This window comes from Triturus cristatus, chromosome 2_2 (assembly GCF_964204655.1).
Source record: "Triturus cristatus chromosome 2_2, aTriCri1.1, whole genome shotgun sequence".
Lineage (NCBI taxonomy): Eukaryota > Metazoa > Chordata > Amphibia > Caudata > Salamandridae > Triturus > Triturus cristatus.
Genome location: NC_140582.1, coordinates 1,048,744,203 through 1,048,767,573, shown reverse-complemented (window position 1 = coordinate 1,048,767,573; position 23,371 = coordinate 1,048,744,203). Strand labels below are relative to the sequence as shown.

At 46.5% G+C, this 23,371-nt stretch overlaps 1 protein-coding gene across 2 annotated transcripts in view; it reads right to left on the bottom strand.

The window, feature by feature from the left end:
- ZFYVE28 (zinc finger FYVE-type containing 28) overlaps window positions 1-23,371 on the bottom strand; it is a 932,593-nt gene that overhangs the window by 565,933 nt on the left and 343,289 nt on the right. For both annotated transcript variants that reach the window (XM_085642546.1, XM_085642547.1), the window contains exon 2: window positions 5,910-6,050. In XM_085642546.1, coding sequence (XP_085498672.1) covers window positions 5,910-6,050 — 141 coding nt within the window. The remainder of the gene's footprint in view (window positions 1-5,909; window positions 6,051-23,371) is intronic.

Here is a 23,371-nt window from a genome sequence, read left to right as displayed (position 1 = left end):
GTTCGGGCTGGACTGTTCCTACTGGAGCAGGATCAAGACTGATGTGCATAGAGCTGGGTACAACCTGAGGTGGCATGGTGTGCAAAACAACGATGGATTGGAATGCGGACCTGAGTGAATACCAGAGGCTGTGATTAATTCAACCATTCCATCTATCACTGTTTTGTATACAGACATAAGTTAACAGCACAGGCAACCCAGGACCGGTTTTACCATAGTGACTGTGTCAATGGACCCAAGCTGTAACCAGTTTATGATCCCATACCTAGGGCGAAACCGATCCTGGGTTGCTTGTGTTCTGGTTCAGGGAGGACCTGGCTTGGCAGTTCAGGCTGGAATATTCCTATTGGAGTATGATCAAGACTGATGTGCATATAGCTGGGCCCAAAGTGAGGTGGCATAGTGTGCAAAATAATGATGGATTGGGATGCGACCCTGAGTGACTACCAGTGGCTGAGATTAATTCAAGCATTCCATTCATCACTTCTTTTGCATACGTGTTAATCGGAGTACAACATGTCTGCACAAATTCATGACAACACAACTACAGTCTTATTCCAAAACGTCTACTTCGCCCAGCAGCACCTGGCAACTCGCCATCACTTGTGAACTACGGAAAATGGAACTGTGCTAATCATTTCACACATTTATTGACGTTCATCTCACTTTAAAGGACAAGTCCACAGCTAGGCAAGACTGCAAACAGCTGATTAATCTTAGATTTCAATTCCTTGCTCCCAAACTACTTGAGAGCTTTAAGTTTTAGTACACAATATTCATTTGTAAACATAATTTACCCGGATTTAAGATACTGCTATCAGTAAACCAGCTTGGTACTGAACAATGGTTTACCGCTCCGAACACAAGCCACCAAGAGCGGTAGTGCAGCAAAGGTACTTACAAAAGATACGGTACCCAGCTAAAAGGCACACATCACACATACAAGGAAAACAAATGATAAACTAGAATTGCATTATTTATTTCAAAGCATAACATGTAAACTACATTTTGAAGTTAACCACCTTCAAACTGCATTAATTTCAAAACCTCTACTATAAATATACAGTACCCGTGAATTAATTATTTTCCATAATTTATAGAATCTCATCGTTCATCGGTGTAGATTGCATCGAGAGAGTAGCACAGTATGATTCTGGCCTCCCTTCTCAACAGCTAATTAGTCTCCAGTCAGGAAAATGTATTTAGATAATGAAAGCACCAAGGAGAGAGCTAAAAGACACACGACGCCCACCTCCATCATTACCCATAGATTTATCCGGATCCTCTCCATGAAAGGTAAACGAAATAGGAGCACTTCAATGGGGAAATGGTTCGCTGTTAGAAGAGCACTACAGGGAGGATCTTCAAACCGATGCTTCTACAGACAAATGTAATTCTTAGCACAGCAAAGAATGCATTTATAAAAAGTTAACTTATAACACATAATTGGACAGTTTGAAATTCTTTACTGCTGACAACCAAACAGAGTCCAATCTTTAACTCTGCGCTCAACAAAATGTTCTAGTTTAAAAAATCTGATTTTTGAAGGGGGGGAGGGGGTGTGGCTCGGCAAGCTTGCCGAACAATACGGCATAATCCTGCAACTACACAATTTTAGGAAAGTAAAAATACCATTGACTTCAAGCACACTAGTCTGCTGAAGGATCGAGTGGGGTTTATTGTTATCTGGACAGTCAGGAAAGTCATAGTTGCCGACATTTAAAAAAAAAAAAAAAAAAAGAAGAATTCAGGGACATTTTGCAGCACCACTATCAATTACTTACTTGAACATTTGCCACACCCACTGCACCAAAGTTCCGCCCACTCCATCCAAACCAAGTAATTAGCATATTTTAACTCCGCCTATTTATCACAGTGCAGATTATAGGGTCTACTCAATAAAGAGAGAACTGCAGGTAATTGAGATAGGAATTTCAAACTTAAGGTCAAAGTAGCCAAGTTGGAAAAATTCTCCAATTCAGCTGCAATGGAGAATTTTTCCAACTTGGCTACTTTGGCCAAAAGTTTGAAATTCCCATCGCAATTCCCTGCAATTCTCTTCGAAGTGCAATTGCCGAAACTGTCCTAGAATAATGAATTTCCCGGGACAGTCTACAACTAGCTTGGACTGTCCCGACAAAAAAGGGTCAGTTGGCAGTTTTGGAAAGTGCAGAAAGGGTAGCGTGGAATTGGATGCCAATAGGTACAAGTTGGATTTCTGCTGTGCTGATTGCAAAGGGAAGTGACCCACAGGAACCGAAATGCTGAAAATGTAACTCCCCATTTCATTTCAATTATACAGTAAAGCAGCTACCTTTAAAAAAGTAAAACACCCTTACTAACTCAGAGCAAACTCTGGGACCTAATTAATATGTTTCTTCAACAACAACAAAAACAAGTACAGGGAACATGATCCAGATCATATCATATCATCTATGCTATGGAGTACTCCACAGACTAGTAATCGTAGGCCGGAGCCATGTAACCTCACATTCCCTTCCATGACGCACGCCTGGAAACCAGTGCCTGCCACAGCTTTCTAGGCATACGCGGGTGCATATAAAATAAGTTCAAGTGAACACGTCGCCGTGTATCTGGAGACTGTTGCGGGTTATGGAAGTGGACTGTCTGGCTTACCCGGCCGCTCTGACGCTGTCGGTTGACATGGAGAAAGCCTTCGATAGTGTGGAGTGGCCTTACCTGTTTAGGGTCTTGCAGGAATTTGGCTTGGGGGATGGGTTCGTGCGCTGGACGAGGTTGCTTTACGCTAACTCGGTGGCTAGGGTGCGAACGGGGACCACGATATCGGCCCCCTATCCAGTAAGAAGGGGAACGAGGCAGGGTTGCTCGTTATCGCCTTTGTTGTTTGCCCTGGCGGTTGAGCCCCTGGCGGCCCATGCTCGACTGGGACGCGCATACGCTGGGCTGCTACTACGGGGGGAAACCCATTATATTTCCCTCTATGCAGATGATTTACTGCTTTTCCTGGCTGACGCGGAAGGGGCCCTCCATGGCGCCAAGGCGCTACTGAAGGACTTCAGGAACTTGTCGGGCCTGAAAGTCAACTGGGGCAAGACTTGTGTGTACCCCGTCACACAGTGGGAGCGGACCCCCCTCACCCTGGGGGCCATCCGCTGTGAAGCTAGCTGTCTGCCGTACCTGGGAGTGCATATCTACCGCACCCAGCAAGATCTGTTGGAAGAGAATGTAGGGAGGGCGATCAGAGGCCTGGCGGGCAGTACTGGATTCTGGAGCACCCTCCCACTTTCGGTAGCTGGGCGGGTAGCACTACTGAAGATGGTGGCGCTCCCGCGACTGTTGTATCTCTTCCGTACCCTCCCTATTTGGGTGCCGGTGTCGTTCTTCCGCAAGCTCACAGCCATGATCACGGGCTTTATCTGGGGAACTGGCAGACGACAGGTGGTGCTGGCCACGCTGCGACGGCCCAGAGCCGAGGGAGGGCTTGCTGTGCCCGATTTCGAGTGGTATTATTTGGCTGCCCAGCTGCAATGGCTCACGCAGGCAGTGGCTAGGGAGTTTAGAGGCCCCGAAGGCCCACAGGGCAGGGTCATCCCGCGACATGTCCTCTCTTTTATTGTCTTCCAGCAGCGACTCGAGCTGTCGCAACTGCCGCTTGAGGAGCGAATGCTCCGGTTGTGTTGGAACCGCAGCCTGCAGAGGGTCGGCACTGTTCACCCCTACGCCCCGGAGATCCCATTGGGTATGTGCACGGTCCTCCCCCACGGCGGGGATTGGTCGGGGCTGGCTCAGTGGGAAGACCTGGGGATACAGATGGTGGGGGACCTGTACCTCAATGGAGTGCTTCAGCCATTCCAGGGACTGCAGGATTCCTTCGGGATCCCGAGGGGAGACTATCTACTCCACGCGGCCCTGGTGGCAGCTCTACAAAAGCACTGGAATGCGGGACTCTCTGAACCGCAGACGGCTGCCGGCTGTCAGTATGTGGTCATGGCGGCAGGCACAGTCAAGGCCATTACCTGCCTATATCAGAGAATGGCGACGGAACACCTAGCCCCTTTGAGTGCGCTGACGGTTAAATGGGAACTGGACATCGGGAAGCCCATCCCGGACTTGACGTGGCCCCAGTTGCAGAGACGGGCCTGGAAGAGCACACGTAATGCCAGGTTTCAATTGGTGCAGTACTTTATCTTGCATAGGGCATATCTGACGCCGGCTAAATTATTTCAATATTTTGGGGGTCCCACTCCGCAGTGCCCTCGCTGTGGGGAGGTGGGGGCTGACTTTAAGCACATGTTTTGGTCCTGTGGCGTCCTAAGCTGCTACTGGGGGGAGGTCATTGACTGCTTGACCCAAGTGACGGGGCGGGAATTGGGGGTGGACATGGGAGTCTGTCTGCTGCTATGGTTTCCCCACACACCGCGCACGAAAGTCTCGAGTAAGTTTTGCGACTTAGGGCTGGTGGTGGCTAAAAGAGAAATTACCCTACACTGGAAATCGAGAACTGGTCCCAGCTTTGCGAGGTGGAGAGCTACCTTCACAAAATGGGCGGGTAGCGAGAGTACGCTCGGGTTGCAGCTAGCGTTGCGGGGAAACGATGAAAAGGCGTTAGCCATGGCACATGCATGGGAAGCACTAGTGGTTGACCTCCGGGGGTGGGGCACAGAAGCGGAGGAGGGCACTGGAGCAGCATGCAGCAGCGTAGCGGTGGAGAGGCAGCTGACGGATCACGCATGAGGGCGGGAGGGCTTCCCTTCTCCTTTCTGCTTGGCGCCTGACCATGGGGGTGGGGAGTAGCCCGCGGCCGCTCACACGGCTAATTACGAGACAGACTTATCCCGGTACCTGCGGTTATGGCACACTGACATGTGGGTGGGGGGAGGGAGTATTTGCATTGGGGCGTGTTGGGGGGCAGTGCATTGGTAGTTGGAAGTGGTCTACACTGTACTATGCAATGGTGTTTATTACTGGGAGAAGACCAAGGATATGCTGGTCGTTGCGGATGGCAATTGTAATTGAATTATGCAATAAAAATTGTTTTTGCAAAAAAAAAAAAAAAGTTCAAGTGGAGAAGTAAATCTCTGCTCGCATTTTTACATGTATTACCCGCAGTTTTGTGAATGGGCCATTTTATTTTTTATTTTGTGCTTTCCGGACACTGCAACTGCAAATTCTTAATGAAAATATTTTTTATTAAATCAAATAAACAGCCATCCTGTACTCTTAACAACAGCCTCTTCCAGAAATGCTCCTTGGAGAATATCGGTCAGATCACCAGGTTCCAAAAAGAAAGATGCATATGAATTAGACACTTTAGTGAATGTTACCCACAAACCAGGGATCGATTAGGTTTAAATCGTGCTTTCACTTCTATTTGTCAGCACTCCAATATCATCAGATTTTCATTTTCTCCCTCAGTGAAGAAGCTCGCCGTGGCCAACGCCAGGAAAAAGTGCAATTGACAAATATACATAGGTTCTGTTTTTTACCAAATAGGTACTTAGGTTATTTAAAAAGAACCCATCACATTCCTCAAAAATCTCACTGCACCGTATTATCTGCTAAGGCAGGCATTATCTGTATTCAACAGAAGAGCCCACAGCTCAGGGTGTCCTTTCAGCATTTGGAGCTCGGCCAGTCATAAGCACTCGCTTTTAAATGAAGTCATTCTTTTCCCTTGACATATCAGATCACAGACTGATAAATTACCTAGTCCTCTTATCAAGCTTAGTGTAGATTTTTTTGTTTCAGCACCATGGTGGTTTTCAGCATGCACAGTCCACAAAGACACACCTCAGGAGAAAAGCAACCGAAATCCTGGATTTGAAGCGTTGAATATAAACTCCACAGAAAGGACAGTTCCTGCTACATATTATAGGCAAGACAAAACCCAAGAGTCCTCTCGGATTACATTGTGAGACCTTCATTACCTGACAAGAACGGAACTGGTTGACCAGGAGTGTGCATCTTTGAGGGTCTTTCCTTCCATCCAAGCTGTCCAGCTCTGCGGCAACTTGATTTAGTTCTTCATCGGCGTAGTAGAACTGGGCAAGAAGCTGTGGGTCCGTCCGCTGAGAAGAGAAGAAATAAGGGTCGTTAACACTGGTGCCAATATATATATATCTCACGCCTTTCATAGCAATTAATTTTCATAATTTGGGAAGTGCGATTGCATTAGGATTTAGAAAGTTGACAAAACCTAACAACCGTAAAACACATTTAGATGGGCCAAATGCAAAAGCGCAACATGAAATTCTGCAACTGATCTGCAATGGATACGAATGGCCTTATTTAGAGTTTAGCAGATACACGACCTCCCCCAAATAGTGGGGCGATTCCTCGCCAACTCTATTTAGAATGTATTCAAGCCCTATACACACACAGTAGGGCAGACGGGACATCTGCTCCTTTTTGGCAGATGTTCCGTATGTGCTAAACTCTAAATAAAGATCTAAGTCACCAACAATGCTGCAAGGCTACACAAGGACACAGAATTTAAGATGATGCATTCATAAAGGTGCGGTAGGCAAAGACTACCATGGTTCTGCAAAAGGGGCCATGTATAACCTTTGCCACACCTGACTCTAAAGGGAGTGGGAGTGGCTCGGAGAGACAGATAACCCACGTGACACCATGCTCCGTCATTTGGACCGTATGCCACTCCTCTGAACTGCGAGTAATTACAAACGAGGTGCGTGGTACTCACATTACGAATCAGAACTATGGTACAGATGGCCCACGATGAAGAACAGATGGCCTATATGAGAAAGAGCAGATAAGAATGGCCTGGGGCAATTTCAGCAGGTTCACACTACATAGTACCGTTCTATAGAGGCAATGAAACAGATTAGCCGAAACAAATCAACTATAACCTATGAAGAGTCCATGCTAACAGTGGAAAAGAACAAATTGATGTATGGACCGCTGACCTAATCATATTGAATGGTCTACATTTTAATATTAGGTGACGGCTACCATGAAAGGGGACTAGCTCTTGAAGGGCCTGGATTAAATCTACGCATTGCACCATCCGCTCATATGTATATGAGGACAGTGTGACTGCGGTTTTAAAGTTCTTTGTATTTTCACTCGCAAGAAGTACTTGCGCAATAAATTGTTCACATATTGTACCACTAGAGGAGGTATCGGGATACAAAACTCAAATTTAATTCATGTATTGTACAAATGATGGTGATGTCCAATAATAATTCATGGGTTACTGTTGACTAGAGTTCAGATTGAACCCGCTAGAGGTACTGTTGCTCTTTTCACTTATAACTAGCTCAAAACTCCAGAGGGTTATTTGGGCCGCCTCCCATGTTTAGTGGTTCTCAAGGGAGCAGGGGCAACAGTTGACATGCTTTCAGGGAAGTCTTAGGGGGATACAAAGGCAGGGGTACAAGCTCATAACTCAACAACCAACAGACACAATAATTTCAATGTCCAGCCTAGTGCTGGTCTTTTTAGAAAATAAAACACTTTTCTAATCTCCCAATAGTACTGAATAGTACACAACTCAATCCAATACACAGGGTAGTGATCCTGATCACTACCCGGTAAGTATGAATAAGGCCCAGGTGCAGATTTTAGTTTGCCACAATTTAAATGCACAATCAGTTCACTCATATGCTCAAGTTCCGACCCCAGATAAGGGAAAAGTAGAAATGTAATTTCTTAGTTCATGCTAGTCAAGCGGAAAGGACTCAATGGCTTTGATCCCACTGCAGATGGAGGCGTGCTGTGATCGAGTGCAGTCGCTTAGAGGCTGCCAAGATTTGCGGGTGTCTGTATGTGGCTGCCTTGAATAGGCCTGTTTTGATGAGTGTTCCTTGTGCAATCGTACAGGCAGTGGTTCAGCAGCAGTGCGCTTTCTGGTGAAGTCATCGAGAAAGGTTCAGCCCCTAATCGGTTCAATGAGAACACCAAAGAAGTTGCAGGCCCGACTGGGGCGATGCGAACGCCAAGGCATTGCCGTCCCAACAGGATCTAGACATTAAGCTGTTGTCACCAAGAACTTCAAAGAAACTCGGAGACCCTCTGCAGCACGGGTCGCTCCTGGCTTTGGCCTCAAGACAGTTCACACTGGGCATTGCTCCGATTTGGGACAAACTGAGCTCCCCGCCTGGCAGTCTCTCCTCCTGCAGGGCCAGCCAGACTCCTTCCCTCTCTTAGAAAGCAGGCTTCTAGGCACTAGGCAGACCCTCAGCTTCTCCAGGAGAAAGTGCACACACTTCAGGTGATGTCCAATAGCATCTGACAGCCATGCCGTCAGACACTAGTGAGCCAGACAGCAGAATTCGAGAACTTTGCTGAATACTACCTTCCTCCGTCAAAGAATTTGGAACTGGAACTAAGTGGGGTAGTGTGGGTCACACTTCTACATACACTTTCGATACGTGATATGGATCTATTGTTTCAAACGTCAGACCCTGTTTGATGAGATGCTCAGGTGTTCTTTTCAAGCTGCTTTCCAGACACCGCTTTTGTACAAAGTAATGCTTCTCAAAGCAGGTAGCAAGCGGTTGTAGCCAAAATCCAAGCACTCAAATATGGGTACCATGAAGTATGAGGTTTCTACACCTGGCTGATATGAGCTTCTCTGTAGCAGTAATAAAAGATAGAGAAGGGAAAGCCTCACCCAAAACCTTCCTCACCTTGAACAAGAGAAACTGCAGTCCAACATTTCACCCTGCCATCCACCAAGAGGCAGTGCTCAGGAAGAACTAATCAATAGTCCTTTACCAACACCGTCTCCATGCGCTTTCTAAAGATATTCCCTGTTTTCATCCTGTTTACATCAGTGCCTGGGTCTCCAACCTACAGCCACAATAATACAGGCAATATATTACTGTTGTCTGTGGAAGTAGTCATCTTCTATCAGTGCCATACCAAACTAGTGACCTCCACAACGAATCTCACGGACTTCACTACTCTGACTCATACACATAAAGAGTCCTCACACGCATTACACATACTTGACATGTGCAGAGGTTATCAGAAAAGGGTTCTGTGAATTTACATAACAGCAGAACTTTAAAAGAGAGGGCCAGTAGCAACTCTCTTGATGACTGTGATAGTGTGACCAGATTTTTTTTAATCCAAATAAAAACTCTATAGCCCTCTCCTGCCCCCTCCCCCCTTTAGGCTTTATACTCAGGACAGGGACAGTAGTCCTCTCACTGTCCACTATGAGGCCATGCCTCGTGCGATCCTCCAGGTCACAGGACAGGTCCTGGAACTCTCATATTCAGTACTTCTGTGCACATGCAAGATTAGTGTGATTTTAGGGCCAAAATAAAAGTCAAGACACCAGATGAACATGCATTTGGGAGCACACCTGTATACCATGCAGCAGACATTTCCATACTAACAAATGTCTTTCAAGAAAAACACTTGTAAGTCATGACCTAATGTCCTGATTGTAGGGAAATACCACCCTTAAGGGACATATTCACACAAACAACATGTTTACTAGAGCTCTTTTGAATTCCAGATAATGGATATGTTAAAGCGATGAGTAATGTATCTATCCAATTATTCGGGTGTTGCCGTTGTTTTTATCATTTAAATATATAGCATATAGTTGGTTTTCAAGAACTCTTTAGGCAAACTTGTCATTGGTCCTGCTGCAAGAATCCACCCAAGAATCTTGGCGACATATCTCTAAATAATATAGCCAGTGTAAGTCATGGTAGCAGCTCTGGACCTACCGAAACGGAGAACTCGGCTTGAGTGAAACCAACCTAAGCAATTAAATGAAACAGAGAAGCAAATTTCACTACCTACCCAAAATTCTTTAACTGGACTTCGATTGCTTCGATAATGCGTTACCGCATACTTTACGAGTGGCTTAAACAAGAGTTTGCTTTTATTTTAAATATAGCCTAAGACAATAAAACATAAATACATACTCCCATGAACACGGATAGCTTTACATTTAGTTGCTTTACGCTCCATTTAAAATAAAAGTAATTTAATCATAACTCACGTCCTATTTGCATGCTGCACATGGCATTACTGATGCCATCTCAAAGGTCACCATAAATGACATCACTGTTGCAAACACTATGACATCACTAAATGTGTGCACACTAGCGTCAATAGAAAGACTTGACGGTATACTCGCATAGCTATTATTTTTCTACCACACCACATGCAATGTGAATGAGCAGAGGTAAGACGCTGTCATTCACAAAATGACATCTACAAAGAGTACTACTTTTCTATTGGCTTTCTTCCACAGCTTCATCCTAGTCAATAATCTGCTTAGAGTGTAACCTCCCACAGTTATTTTCACGCACTACATTAGCTTTTGTCACCAAACAGACATAAGCTTAACTCAGTTTTATTTTGAGGTCTCGACGGTACCCCCGAGTCAACCTAGCTATACATACACTTACCTGCCTCGCTGTGCTTGTACAATCAGTGTATATTTTGTGTTAAATAATGCGTATTTTTTTTTACTTTACATCTAGTGAGTGACCAAAAAAGCCGCGAGTGGCGAATGGGTTGTGAAACAGAAACCGACGTACTGAGCTTTGAAACTGGCTGGAAATCTGTGGCAGAGCGAGCAGTGGCTGGAACCGTCAGGGTACGAATTCTACTGCCATTTGTTGCTCCGGGCCTTTCTGGATTGGCCCATTTTGAACAGTTTACATGGTCGGGACCCCATCCCACCGCTGTCCTTTCATCTCTCCTAGATGGTGTTGCACAAGGTGTCATCCACCTGGGCCACACTCATTTCCAACTCAAATGCCAATTTACAAAATTCTGTGTTCACACTGCTGCTTAAAAGCAATTTCTATCCCACGCGATACCACTAGTTTCATACTGTGCTCCCTCACTTTACATCAGATAACTGCTCATGATGTTTACATTTACCACCACGAGCAGAATTCGGCTTTTTGTTACATGCAAGTTAGTTTATTTCGTATATTATTAAGTAGTTTACCACTACATTTTAAAAATATCAATGTACCGAAGCACAATGTAAAAGAATATCGAAAATAGTTGGTTCATTTGACAAACATATTACTGTATAATAGCTGCATATAAACGAGCAATGGCAAAGCTTAAATGTCGTAGGTGTCTGCCAGACTTTTGGCTTTGACAATGCTTTTTTTGTCATGGTTTTTGCCATCCTTTATTATTGGGGAATCTACCAGGTCTTCGACAGTCTAAATAATAAAACACATTAGATAAAAGCAAAAATATTTTTGGGCCTCATAAAGCACACATTGCCATATTAGTCCCTAGCACTTCAAAGAACAACCTTGTGTGTGGATGGGCTCCTTGTGAAAGTGAATAATGCCATCCCTCTGGAGTGGGCTGGTCTTCTGTCCCATGTTGTTCAAGTGTTGAGGTGGGCAGAAGGAAAATGAGAATGACACAATGAAAGTCGAATGAAGAGGGCTGGCAGAAAGCCCACATAGAATGTTTGTAAAATCAAAAGGTCTTGGCTAATGCCAGACCAAACAAGCATTGGCATAGCCAATAGGTCTCGCCTTTGTGACCTTATAAGTGTTTAGCCATGCAACAGTTGCATAACTAAATACTTATAAGGTCCCAAAAGCGAGACCTATTGGCTATGCCAAGCGGCCGCGAAAGTGAAAGTAATCACGGTAAAGCGCGGCGCGCGCGCCCGCGCACTGTAGCTCTAGGCTGGCCTCGTAGCACTTTTTGGAGCCCTCTCAATAAGTCTCGCTAGACCAGCGCATGCGCTGGGTCAGGCGAGACCTAAAAAGGGGATACAACATAGGCAACACAAAGGTTGAGGGCAATGCATTATACACAGGATAAGAGTCCTTTATCCAACTTAAACAAATAATACACATAAGACTGAGACTCTACGTTTTGAAATCGACAATAAACAAAGAAGGCACAATAGTAATACAGTGTGGACTGAATGTAGTGAATCTAATCGGAGATCTACAGTGTAAGGGGAGAAAAGGGTACCTATACATTCAGTGAGGAATTGGAGCTTGGAATGCGTTACGTGGGATTTAGTAAATGGTCCTAAGGACTAGTTTTGACATTGTCAATCAAAATAGTAAGTCTGTAGGAAAAGCACACCATATCCCGTGGCAAGCCTATAGAAGTTTCTTAAAGTGTTTTTCCAAACAATTGCAGTTTTTTGAGTGAGGTATGGGGTGCATTATACTGTAAGGCCATATAAGTGAGACATGCAGCAATCAGAACGAGCTTCCATAGTACACATATTTATAGAGCGGAGGGTGGGTGTGTGACAGGTTTCAGCCCTTGTAAATTAGATCGAAAGATTGACAGAAGGAAGTGTCATAGAACAAAAGTCTCTATACATTTTAAGTAAAAATATTCTACAAATGCACTTTGAGAACAGTGATTGCTTATCTGGTTGAGGACAGGTTTCTATGTCTGCTTAGTATAAATACATTTAGAAATAAAGTGGGACCCCCTTACATCCAAAGGAATGGGGTAAATACCAAGGTATCTCAAAAGTTGTATCCTTTGGAGAAAAGAAACACCACTTGTATCAATCTGTTCCACTCTTTCTCTGTCACTCATATTACTAACAGTCATTGGAAGTGAGACCATATATATCCAATAGACAATCCTGACAGCATCAAAAGTGATATGTACTCTCTTGCTTTATATTACTGGGATATATATTTTTATTGTATTGTTTGAATTATTTGTTGGATTAGAACATTATCATGTATCATGATTTTTATGACTATTTGTACTTTTTGATTATTGTTTTTAAATGAATAAACGTGTCATTTTATCACACTTTTGATGCTGTCACTTTTGAGATACCATGCTTAGTATAAAAGCAGCAATTAACATAACAGAAATGCTTTGTGCACCATATTAAAGTGGTTTGAACAGACGGATGATGAGAATGTAGCTGCTGACGTCGAAGTCCCGGGAGTAGAGGCAAGGGAGCCTTTTACAGTTGTAAACAACTAAAGGTAATAAGGCAGAACCACTAGCAGCTGCTGGAAGCCTGTCGTGCATTCTGAGATGCGCAATGAATGAGTGATCAGAAGGCAGGACTATGAAAGGCTGCGACATGCATGAATGAAGGTCACGGCAGCCAGGTCAAGACACGCATTTGAAGTACCGCCTTGACATTCATTCATCTGTTGCACATATGGACAACACAAACTCCATGTCGTGGCGAGAACAGAAAAATGAGCATAGCATACATCAGGGTACTGTAAAGATTTTAAACTACAGTGTACTTTGCATAATCGTTAAACAACATTCTATAAAACCAAACAGATTACTCTACTCCTACTGTACACCAGAAATTCAGCGTCATAATTTCAAGTATATGTCAGATTACAAACAGTGAGTAGGGTAGGAATCATTACAGATTAGGCCTCAGCCTGTAACATCTCTGAGTGTCATGACTGATTGCACGAGGGTCCTTCTCCTACCCTCCGCCATACAACGACCTTCAACTTGTGCAAATTCCACCATATCACTTTCCATACAAGTAACTCGTGGCTCTATGCCTATATTCTGAACAGGGTACCAGGCCACTTCACTAGGAGGAGGTCCGTTTGTAAACAAAATCAACCCAAAGATGCACACTACAGCAGAGTTGCTGCCATGTCAATATCATCATTTTTGCAGTGCCAAATGCCAAAAGTCTGGAAGACAAGGGCGTTCTCACACCAGAACCAGGTAACTTCAACTCTCTCCTGAACACTCAGTATAGTCACCATGTTGAAAAGCATCAACGTGACTCAAAGCTTTTGGAGGTGAAATAAGCTCCTAAATATAAACAGTTGAAATATTTGGTATAGCACTAAACATTCTTTATCTGCTCTTGGCAACAGGTCCATTTAAAGGCACTTGGTTTAAAACCCACAATTATGTCCCATTTCTGTGGCCCTCAGAGGAGGAGTAGACATAATTTCCAGTAACAGGCTACCAATCAAGTTAAACCAGATTGGTCGCACACTGCTACACCTACCAGGCGTGTTCCCCCAATGAAATGGGGCAACTTGCTGGTGTGACGAGCAGTGTGCGACCAACCTTTGCTTAATTTATTACGGCTCCCTTGAGCCAACGGGCTGACGAGCCTTGGATATGCACCTGCGCGACATGAGAGGTACTTGACCTGTTTTAATTACATTTTGGCAGTCCACGCGGCACCCCTTTACACTGACCTGCTCCCTGCTGAAGAGAGGCAACTACCTCGAAACACGTGTCCAGGGATGGCTAACGCAACACATACTGTTCTTTATACATCGTGGCATAGGCGTACCCGCCGTCGCCACTACATCTACCACAGTCCTTTGGGGCAACTTGCTGGTGTGACGAGCAGTGTGCGACCAACCTTTGCTTAATTTATTACGGCTCCCTTGAGCCAACGGGCTGACGAGCCTTGGATATGCACCTGCGCGCCATGAGAGGTACTTGACCTGTTTTAATTACATTTTGGCAGTCCACGCGGCACCCCTTTACACTGACCTGCTCCCTGCTGACGAGAGGCAACTACCTCGAAACACGTGTCCAGGGATGGCTAACGCAACACATACTGTTCTTTATACATCGTGGCATAGGCGTACCCGCCGTCGCCACTACATCTACCACAGTCCTTTGGGGCAACTTGCTGGTGTGACGAGCAGTGTGCGACCAACCTTTGCTTAATTTATTACGGCTCCCTTGAGCCAACGGGCTGACGAGCCTTGGATATGCACCTGCGCGCCATGAGAGGTACTTGACCTGTTTTAATTACATTTTGGCAGTCCACGCGGCACCCCTTTACACTGACCTGCTCCCTGCTGACGAGAGGCAACTACCTCGAAACACGTGTCCAGGGATGGCTAACGCAACACATACTGTTCTTTATACATCGTGGCATAGGCGTACCCGCCGTCGCCACTACATCTACCACAGTCCTTTGGGGCAACTTGCTGGTGTGACGAGCAGTGTGCGACCAACCTTTGCTTAATTTATTACGGCTCCCTTGAGCCAACGGGCTGACGAGCCTTGGATATGCACCTGCGCGCCATGAGAGGTACTTGACCTGTTTTAATTACATTTTGGCAGTCCACGCGGCACCCCTTTACACTGACCTGCTCCCTGCTGACGAGAGGCAACTACCTCGAAACACGTGTCCAGGGATGGCTAACGCAACACATACTGTTCTTTATACATCGTGGCATAGGCGTACCCGCCGTCGCCACTACATCTACCACAGTCCTTTGGGGCAACTTGCTGGTGTGACGAGCAGTGTGCGACCAACCTTTGCTTAATTTATTACGGCTCCCTTGAGCCAACGGGCTGACGAGCCTTGGATATGCACCTGTGCGCCATGAGAGGTACTTGACCTGTTTTAATTACATTTTGGCAGTCCACGCGGCACCCCTTTACACTGACCTGCTCCCTGCTGACGAGAGGCAACTACCTCGAAACACGTGTCCAGGGATGGCTAACGCAACACATACTGTTCTTTATACATCGTGGCATAGGCGTACCCGCCGTCGCCACTACATCTACCACAGTCCTTTGGGGCAACTTGCTGGTGTGACGAGCAGTGTGCGACCAACCTTTGCTTAATTTATTACGGCTCCCTTGAGCCAACGGGCTGACGAGCCTTGGATATGCACCTGCGCGCCATGAGAGGTACTTGACCTGTTTTAATTACATTTTGGCAGTCCACGCGGCACCCCTTTACACTGACCTGCTCCCTGCTGACGAGAGGCAACTACCTCGAAACACGTGTCCAGGGATGGCTAACGCAACACATACTGTTCTTTATACATCGTGGCATAGGCGTACCCGCCGTCGCCACTACATCTACCACAGTCCTTTGGGGCAACTTGCTGGTGTGACGAGCAGTGTGCGACCAACCTTTGCTTAATTTATTACGGCTCCCTTGAGCCAACGGGCTGACGAGCCTTGGATATGCACCTGCGCGCCATGAGAGGTACTTGACCTGTTTTAATTACATTTTGGCAGTCCACGCGGCACCCCTTTACACTGACCTGCTCCCTGCTGACGAGAGGCAACTACCTCGAAACACGTGTCCAGGGATGGCTAACGCAACACATACTGTTCTTTATACATCGTGGCATAGGCGTACCCGCCGTCGCCACTACATCTACCACAGTCCTTTGGGGCAACTTGCTGGTGTGACGAGCAGTGTGCGACCAACCTTTGCTTAACAGGCTACCAATCACACTGGTGATTTCTTTATAGGATTCCGCCATGAGCCCAGTGGTATCCAACACTGTGTTGTCCACTAACTGAGATGGGAATCACTTAAGAGTCGAGGCATACAAACGCTATCCCTCATCGTATTATTCGAATGCATATTGTGAGTTACAGCCTTGTATCTTTAATATGTTGTCGAGTAACTGAGATTTACCATCAAGTAACAAACCAGAAACTATTCTACGTCACAGACAAAAACACTGCAGGGCTCCAGGATCCAAATGCAAGATTCACACTCCAGGTTCGAGTTACTTCCTTTGGTCCAAAAAAACATAAAAGCTAGGAACTCAGTTTAGTGAAGACGTATATAGGTGGTGAAAAAAATACACTGGTTATTCCACTTTTATAATTTAACATTCTTAGCACTTGCCTGTTGAGTATGTTGATCAGTGCCTTGTTCTGAAAACTGAATGATTTGTTGCCTCATAACATGGTTTTTGAGGCCCTGACATTTAGAAAGACAGATCTCATACCTGAATCTTGAAGTCAGGACCACAAGAGTGACTACAAGGGCTAGTTGGCTGGCCTGCTGCTCATAGCCTCAGGGACAAATGGCTCAAACCATTCTGCACCTAGGCACTACTTGCTGTGAGTTCTGCCCTGCCCCAAGTGGTACCACCCCAGTCCTGGACCCTTGGAAGGCAGCCTGAAGGTGCTTTGCCAGCCCAGATGTGGTCTCTTGAGCAGAACCAATGCAGCGCGACATAGAGCCTTGCATCGGAACCACCACAGCGAGACATATCCCCAAACCAGGACCTCGCAGTCCTTGGAACCACAGCTGTGCAACACATCCTTGATGCAGGGTCTCACATCGCCCAGCAGCTCCTCATAACTGCTGCTGCGCAATGCATTCTTGACGCAGAACCTTGCATTGCTGCTCCGCTGAACCATTGATGTGCGATGCATCCTCAATGCACGACCTCACATCACAGAAAATGCATCTCCTCAGAATCGCGCTGCACAATCTCTCCTAAACGCAGGAGCTCACAGACTATGCTGCTGCGCAATGCATCCTCCACACAGGACCTCGCATCGCTCCGCAACCCGGATTTAAGGTACTGAGATCAGGGGGCCTAACTTGGTCCTTGTATCCAGCCCAAGCTATATCGTGGTCAGCTTGACCCTGTGATTTTGTTACGGTCCAGCATGACCAGACAACCATAGTTGGCACTTTATGCTTCAAAGCACTGTTTACACTTAAGTCTTTGAAATTGCATATCTCTTGTTTGGAGTTTTGTCATTTTGGTGTTAAATAATGTATTAAAGGTTACTCAATTTTACTAAACTGGTGTGAAATTTCTTTGTGTTGTGTTTTGACTATTATTCTTTGAAGGGTGGCATAAATACTTTACACATTGCCTCCAAGTTAAGCCTGACTACTTTTGTGTCATGCTACCATAGGATTAAGCTTAGGTTAAGTTGGGGTTTGCTTGTGTTTCACCCGGACAGAAATCGTGGTTGCTGCTCGAGTAGGGTTTCCCTTCTCTCAACCAATAACCTCATATAAGACTTATTAAATAGGGCTGACACATGTGGACCAGAGGGACAGAGTCATTGCCAATTCTTAAATAGCCCCATTTTGGTTATTTTATTATTACTATAGGGATCAGTTATATGTTGGGGAAGGGGAGGGGGAGCCTTCATGAATGTTTGCAGAAGATTTTCCAGACCGAGAATGTGATTGATAAAATTAAAACTCATGACTATGGGATAATGCAAGATATGTAATGGGATGCATCAGAATGATCTTATTTTGTATTTTCTTGTGCTGCGGTCAGCGGCTCTACTGCACAACATGTAAAAGACAGTTTGTTTTATAAAAAAAACCAGGCGATTATATACGCTACCCTAGCTTAAAATATTAACAGTTAAAACTGATTAAGCCAACTGAAATTTTCTTAGGAACAAGATGTTGTGCATATGTGGCCAGGGCAGGGGCTGTAGCTTCGTAAAACTGTTGTAATGATTCATGTCGTGGTGTGGAAATCTGAAATAATTTCTGTTAGCATAGGCTGAAGCCATCTTGGTTATGGCATCCATTTTGTTGGCTTTGTAATTCTCCCATCCTCTACTGCTCATCTTTTTCCCTGCCTGTGCTGTCTATTTTACTTGACTTCCTGACTCAGCTAAAAGCAATATGCATGCTAAAGAGTTTGTAGCTGCCAGAACACCTGGTCTCAGACTCAACTGTCAATTTCTTAGTGCTGCCATAAGCACTCCTGCTCCCCCTCCCACTTTGATGACTAAGTGATTTCCCATCTGCCCATGTTTGTCGGTAACTATTCCTGTGTAGGCCTGTACCTTCTATTTGTATCCACATGCTTACCAGTGCAGAAAAAGCTGTATATAAGGCCTGTGTTCTAGGACTTCAATGTCAGGGGCGTAACACATGCTCCCACATCCCCCGCGGTGCGGGGGGGGCCGAGCTGCATGGGGCCCCCTCGGTACAGTACTTATGCCTGAGCGCTCCGTGATAAATCCGGAGCGGGGGCCCCTCCGGTATATTGCAGGGGGGGCCCCTTGAACTTTCATTACGCCAATGTTCAATGTACTAGCTCAGGCATCACGAGAGTGCTGTGTGGATGTAGTCCCACTCATGAGTGATTATTAAACTTGTTATTTGAATTCCAGCTTCTGTGCCAATCTCTATTTTGTGCTTTTACGGAAGAGCTGCCAGTGTCAAAATTCAGTCTCATTTAAGAAAGAAATGAACGATTATCCATTCCCAATAGGTGGAAGTAGTGCTGTATACATTTCTGACTGATTTTGGGTATCATCTATGTGCATATAAAAAGGATAAACAATGAAGTGGAAAAGGGAGCCAGGTTATGAGTATTTAAAAGGAGGGGGGAGAAACAAGCCCTTGGGGGCCTCACAAGAGTTATCTTTTTTTCTTTCTTATTTTTAATCTGGATTAGGACACGAATCTTCTAGTGAACAGATGACGGACTGAAAAAAAGGGTAACAGTCAGCTGAGCTTACGACCCTAGAATGTGGTGCCAAGCACAGGTGTTGTATTCAAGCGCTCAGATAAAGGTTCACCGAGCTCAAGCCAGGCATTAGGGTTAGACCAGGGAAAAGTGACTTTAATACACATGGGTCAAGTGACATGGTACAGTTGCAGAAAATAGACGAGGGTAGCTCTGCTGCTTTTTAATGGAAATTGTAAAAGTAATTATTTTTCCCTCGAGTGACCCCCGTCCCTCCTTAGTGTAGTTTAACCAGCATCGCAAATTTCAAGTCCTGCAGAGAGCATAGTCACCTTAAAAGTTATCCACTGCACTTTTGCTACCTCGGGAACCCTTACTGGTTGAACCAGTGAGGCTGAGGCAGAACAGGTTGCTCACACTGGGAAGGTGCCGCCTAGGCTTCCATGTTTAGCATTCGATTGAGTAAACATGATAGCCGTAAGCGACAGCAGATCACTGGTAAACCAAACCTAAGTGTCCATCACCAACAACATCACATTGTCAATAGTGTTAAGAGAGGGATGGCAACAACTTGATATGATGAAATATACAGATTGCTCTTAATCAGGGAGGGGGCGGTGGGGGGGGGAAGAGAACAACACACCTCCACCTCGTCTAAAAGCTACTAGTAAAAGAGTCTAGCATGGCAACTATGTAAGGATGCAGAGAAGATGGCACAGGAAAGGAGAAGAACCTAGCAGAAGTGAAATATATATACTGGATGAATGGAATGGCGATTCGGGTCTCCGGGGGCGGGGACATCCCTTTGCAAACTCTGAAGCTACATTTGCTGTTGAGGCTGTCACCAGATCCCGCAGGTAGAACTGTCGCCTGCAGATCTAAAGTAGGTCAAACATAATATGTTTAATTATAACTCGAAGCGAGATACTGCGGACGGCGTGCTTAATGTAACTCTGTTCTGAAAGTGCCTCATCAAAGCAAAAATGTATATAAAATCAAGTGCCACTGTTAAGTGTACAAACATACGGTTTTTACAGTACACTTAACAAATGAGTATACTGAGCTCCCGAAGACTACTTACAAAATGACCACACATTATGTCACATGAATACCAGACTGCGAGTAAATATTAATGATAACTGTCAAGAAGATACACGGGCCTTCTTGAATATCATATATAATGCAGTGGACAAAAAGAGGCCAGAAAGGCGGAACGTTTCTCATGCACGTCACTCGATAAGAAACCGAACGTGGATTTCTGGCTCTCACTTCCTGTTGGACCTTTCAAATGTCATCACTATTTTTTAGGACGAAGCCTACCTGACAGGGCAGCAGTCTAGTTGCTAAAGACTTTTTTTTTTTTTTTTTTTATAAAACCTTTATTTCTTCAAGAATCTGGACACAGCTATTCAGCCGACAACCCGGAGGTTCGGCAGCTTCGGTAGGAGAGGACAAAGAAGCGTCCACAGTGCATTGAAGGAGCAGTGAAAAGGTTCCATTTTTAAATAATTACAAACACACAACAAACCCCAGCAAGGCAACAACACTGAATACCCACGGTGTTAGCCCCTCAGGGGGGAGCCGGACCCCAATCGTCTAACAGTTACAATACTGTGAAAAGAGGAAAACGGGGGGAACGCAGAGGCCCAAGAAGTCAATTAACCATCACATCTGCATACTAAGCTGGAAAGAAGATCAAGAAGAAAGCTGTTCCTCGGGGGGATCCAGATCAGGGGCAAGACATATTCCCCCCCCTGTATTGATTCCACCTCCCCCATATGGCATGCCACTTCCGAGCGCGGCCTCTAGCGCAATAGACTGTCTTCTCCCTGAGCATGCTCCAGTCCATATTTTCTTTCCACGCGGTTAACGTGGGGGGCCCCGCGGAACCCCACAAGCGCGCGATGTCCCTCTTAGCAACCATGTTACCCAGAGTCACCCACTGGGTTTGCGCCTCATCATGATCAGTGGGCCCCCAGACATTCAGGAGACAACACCGCGCTTCCGGCTGCATAGCAATGCCCGTCACCTCCCCCATCACCGCATGGACTCGCCTCCAAAATTCCGTGATGACACCACATTCCCAAATGATATGGAGGAAAGTACCCACCATACCACATCCCCTCCTGCATAGGCCTTCCTCAGAGAATTCCATATGAACCAGTCGCGGCCCCGTCACATACACTCGATGCAATATCTTAAGCTGCACCAGCCTCAGACGCGACGGGATCGCAACCTCCTTAGGAGAGGAAACAGCAGACTGCCAGTCCTCATCATCCAACTCGAGTCCGTCCCTGGTCCACTGGTCCCGCAGCCCCAGAAGCATATCAGCCCGAACACTTATCAGTTTCTTGTAAATGAGCGAGATCGTGCTCTCTGGCATATGGCCATCAAGGATCCGGTCCTCCGAAGGAGAGGACTCAGGCACCCTCTCACCCTCCACAAGGACTGACCGCAGGGCATGACGCACCTGAGCATATCGGAAAAACTCGGATGCCCCCAACTCATACTCTTTCTGCAACTCTTCAAAGGACTTCACCCTCCCCTTAATCAGCACATCTCCAACCCTGGAGATGCCGATCAAGTCCCATTTATCAAACCCTTTCGTATGCCAAAGCCTACCCAACCTTTCAGATTCAAACAACGGGGTAGCCAGGGTGAGCCTATCCTTCCAGCCCAGAGAGTCAGTCGCCATCTTCCATACACGCACCGCCACCCCAGTGGGCCCCGCGAGGGACGAGTCGAGGGACCGCAAATACAATGCCCTAAGATAGTTCCCACCACGCAGCAACCATCTGTCCATGGCATAACCAGGGCTGAGAGCCGGGCCATAAAGACCATGGTTAATCGCGGACAACTGGGTGGCCCAGTAATAGCGTCGGATGTCTGGAAGAGCGATACCCCCGTCATACCATGGAAGCGTCAATTTAGCAATCGCTATCCGCGGCCGCCCATCCCACAACAACGTTCGTTGGAGGCTTTCGACCTCCCGAAAATACCTGGCCGGCACCCAATCCAGAGTATTCTGCAATGCGTAGAGGAACCGAGGAAGGGACATCATTTTGAACAATGCAGCGCGCCCGACGAGGGAGAGCGGCAACCTCCGCCAGCCCTCAACATCCCGCCGCAGGCGCGCCAGGGGGGGGAGCAGGTTTCTCTCATACCGCAAAACGGGGTCCATGGAGATAAAGATCCCCAGATACATGAAGCCCTGCTGAGCAATCTGGATCGAACAAGTTCGCGGGACCGGTGGAACCTCACCACTAAGGACGTATAAATACGATTTACTCCAGTTGATGACGAGTCCCGAGTTCCTACCGAAAGATGTAAGAACGTCACAAACCACTATGAATGAATTCTTGGGCGAGGCAAGATACAACAGGATGTCGTCAGCATATAACGAAATGCGATCCTCGTGTTCGGGCGACCAGCGAAGGCCACGTATGTCCGGATGCCATCGTATCCACGCCGCCAGCGGTTCAAGGGCAAGGGCGAACAGCAGAGGCGACAGGGGGCAGCCCTGCCGAGTCCCCCTCCCAAGCCGGAACGGAGTCGATGCTCGGCCATTTACCACCACACTCGCAAGGGGTCCCTCATACAGCAACCTCACCCAACTCACAAAACCAGGGCCGAAGCCAAACTTGGCTAGCACAGCCCACAAATACTCCCATTCCACCGTATCAAAGGCCATCGTGGCATCAAGGGACGCCACAATAGCCGGTTCTCGCAGCGTGCCAGCCCTGGCGATCACACCATGAAGGCGCCGAAGGTTTAACGCGGTGTTGCGATGCGGAATAAAACCGGATTGATCCGGGTGAATCAAGTCTCCAAGTACCCTGACCAATCGGCCCGCCAGGATTTTAGCCAGAATCTTCGGCTCGGCGTTGAGGAGTGAGATGGGCCTATATGAGGCACACTTATCTCGGGGTTTACCATCTTTGTGTATCACAACAATTGTCGCCAGCCTCTGGTCCAACGGGAGGGTCCCACTCCCCCGCGCCTCCACGAACATGGCGCGCAGGTGAGGGGCTACCCTATCCGGGAACAGCTTATACAGGTCAATCGGCAAGCCATTCGGGCCCGAGGCCTTGCCCGGGTTCAGCGCGCGAATAGCTCCCGCCACCTCATCGACCGTTATGTCCCCATCAAGATCATCTCTATCTACATCAGAGAGACAGGGCAGAGCGATATCCCTCAAGAGGTCACGCAAGTCCTCGGGCGGCCTATCCGACACTGAGGCATAAACCTTA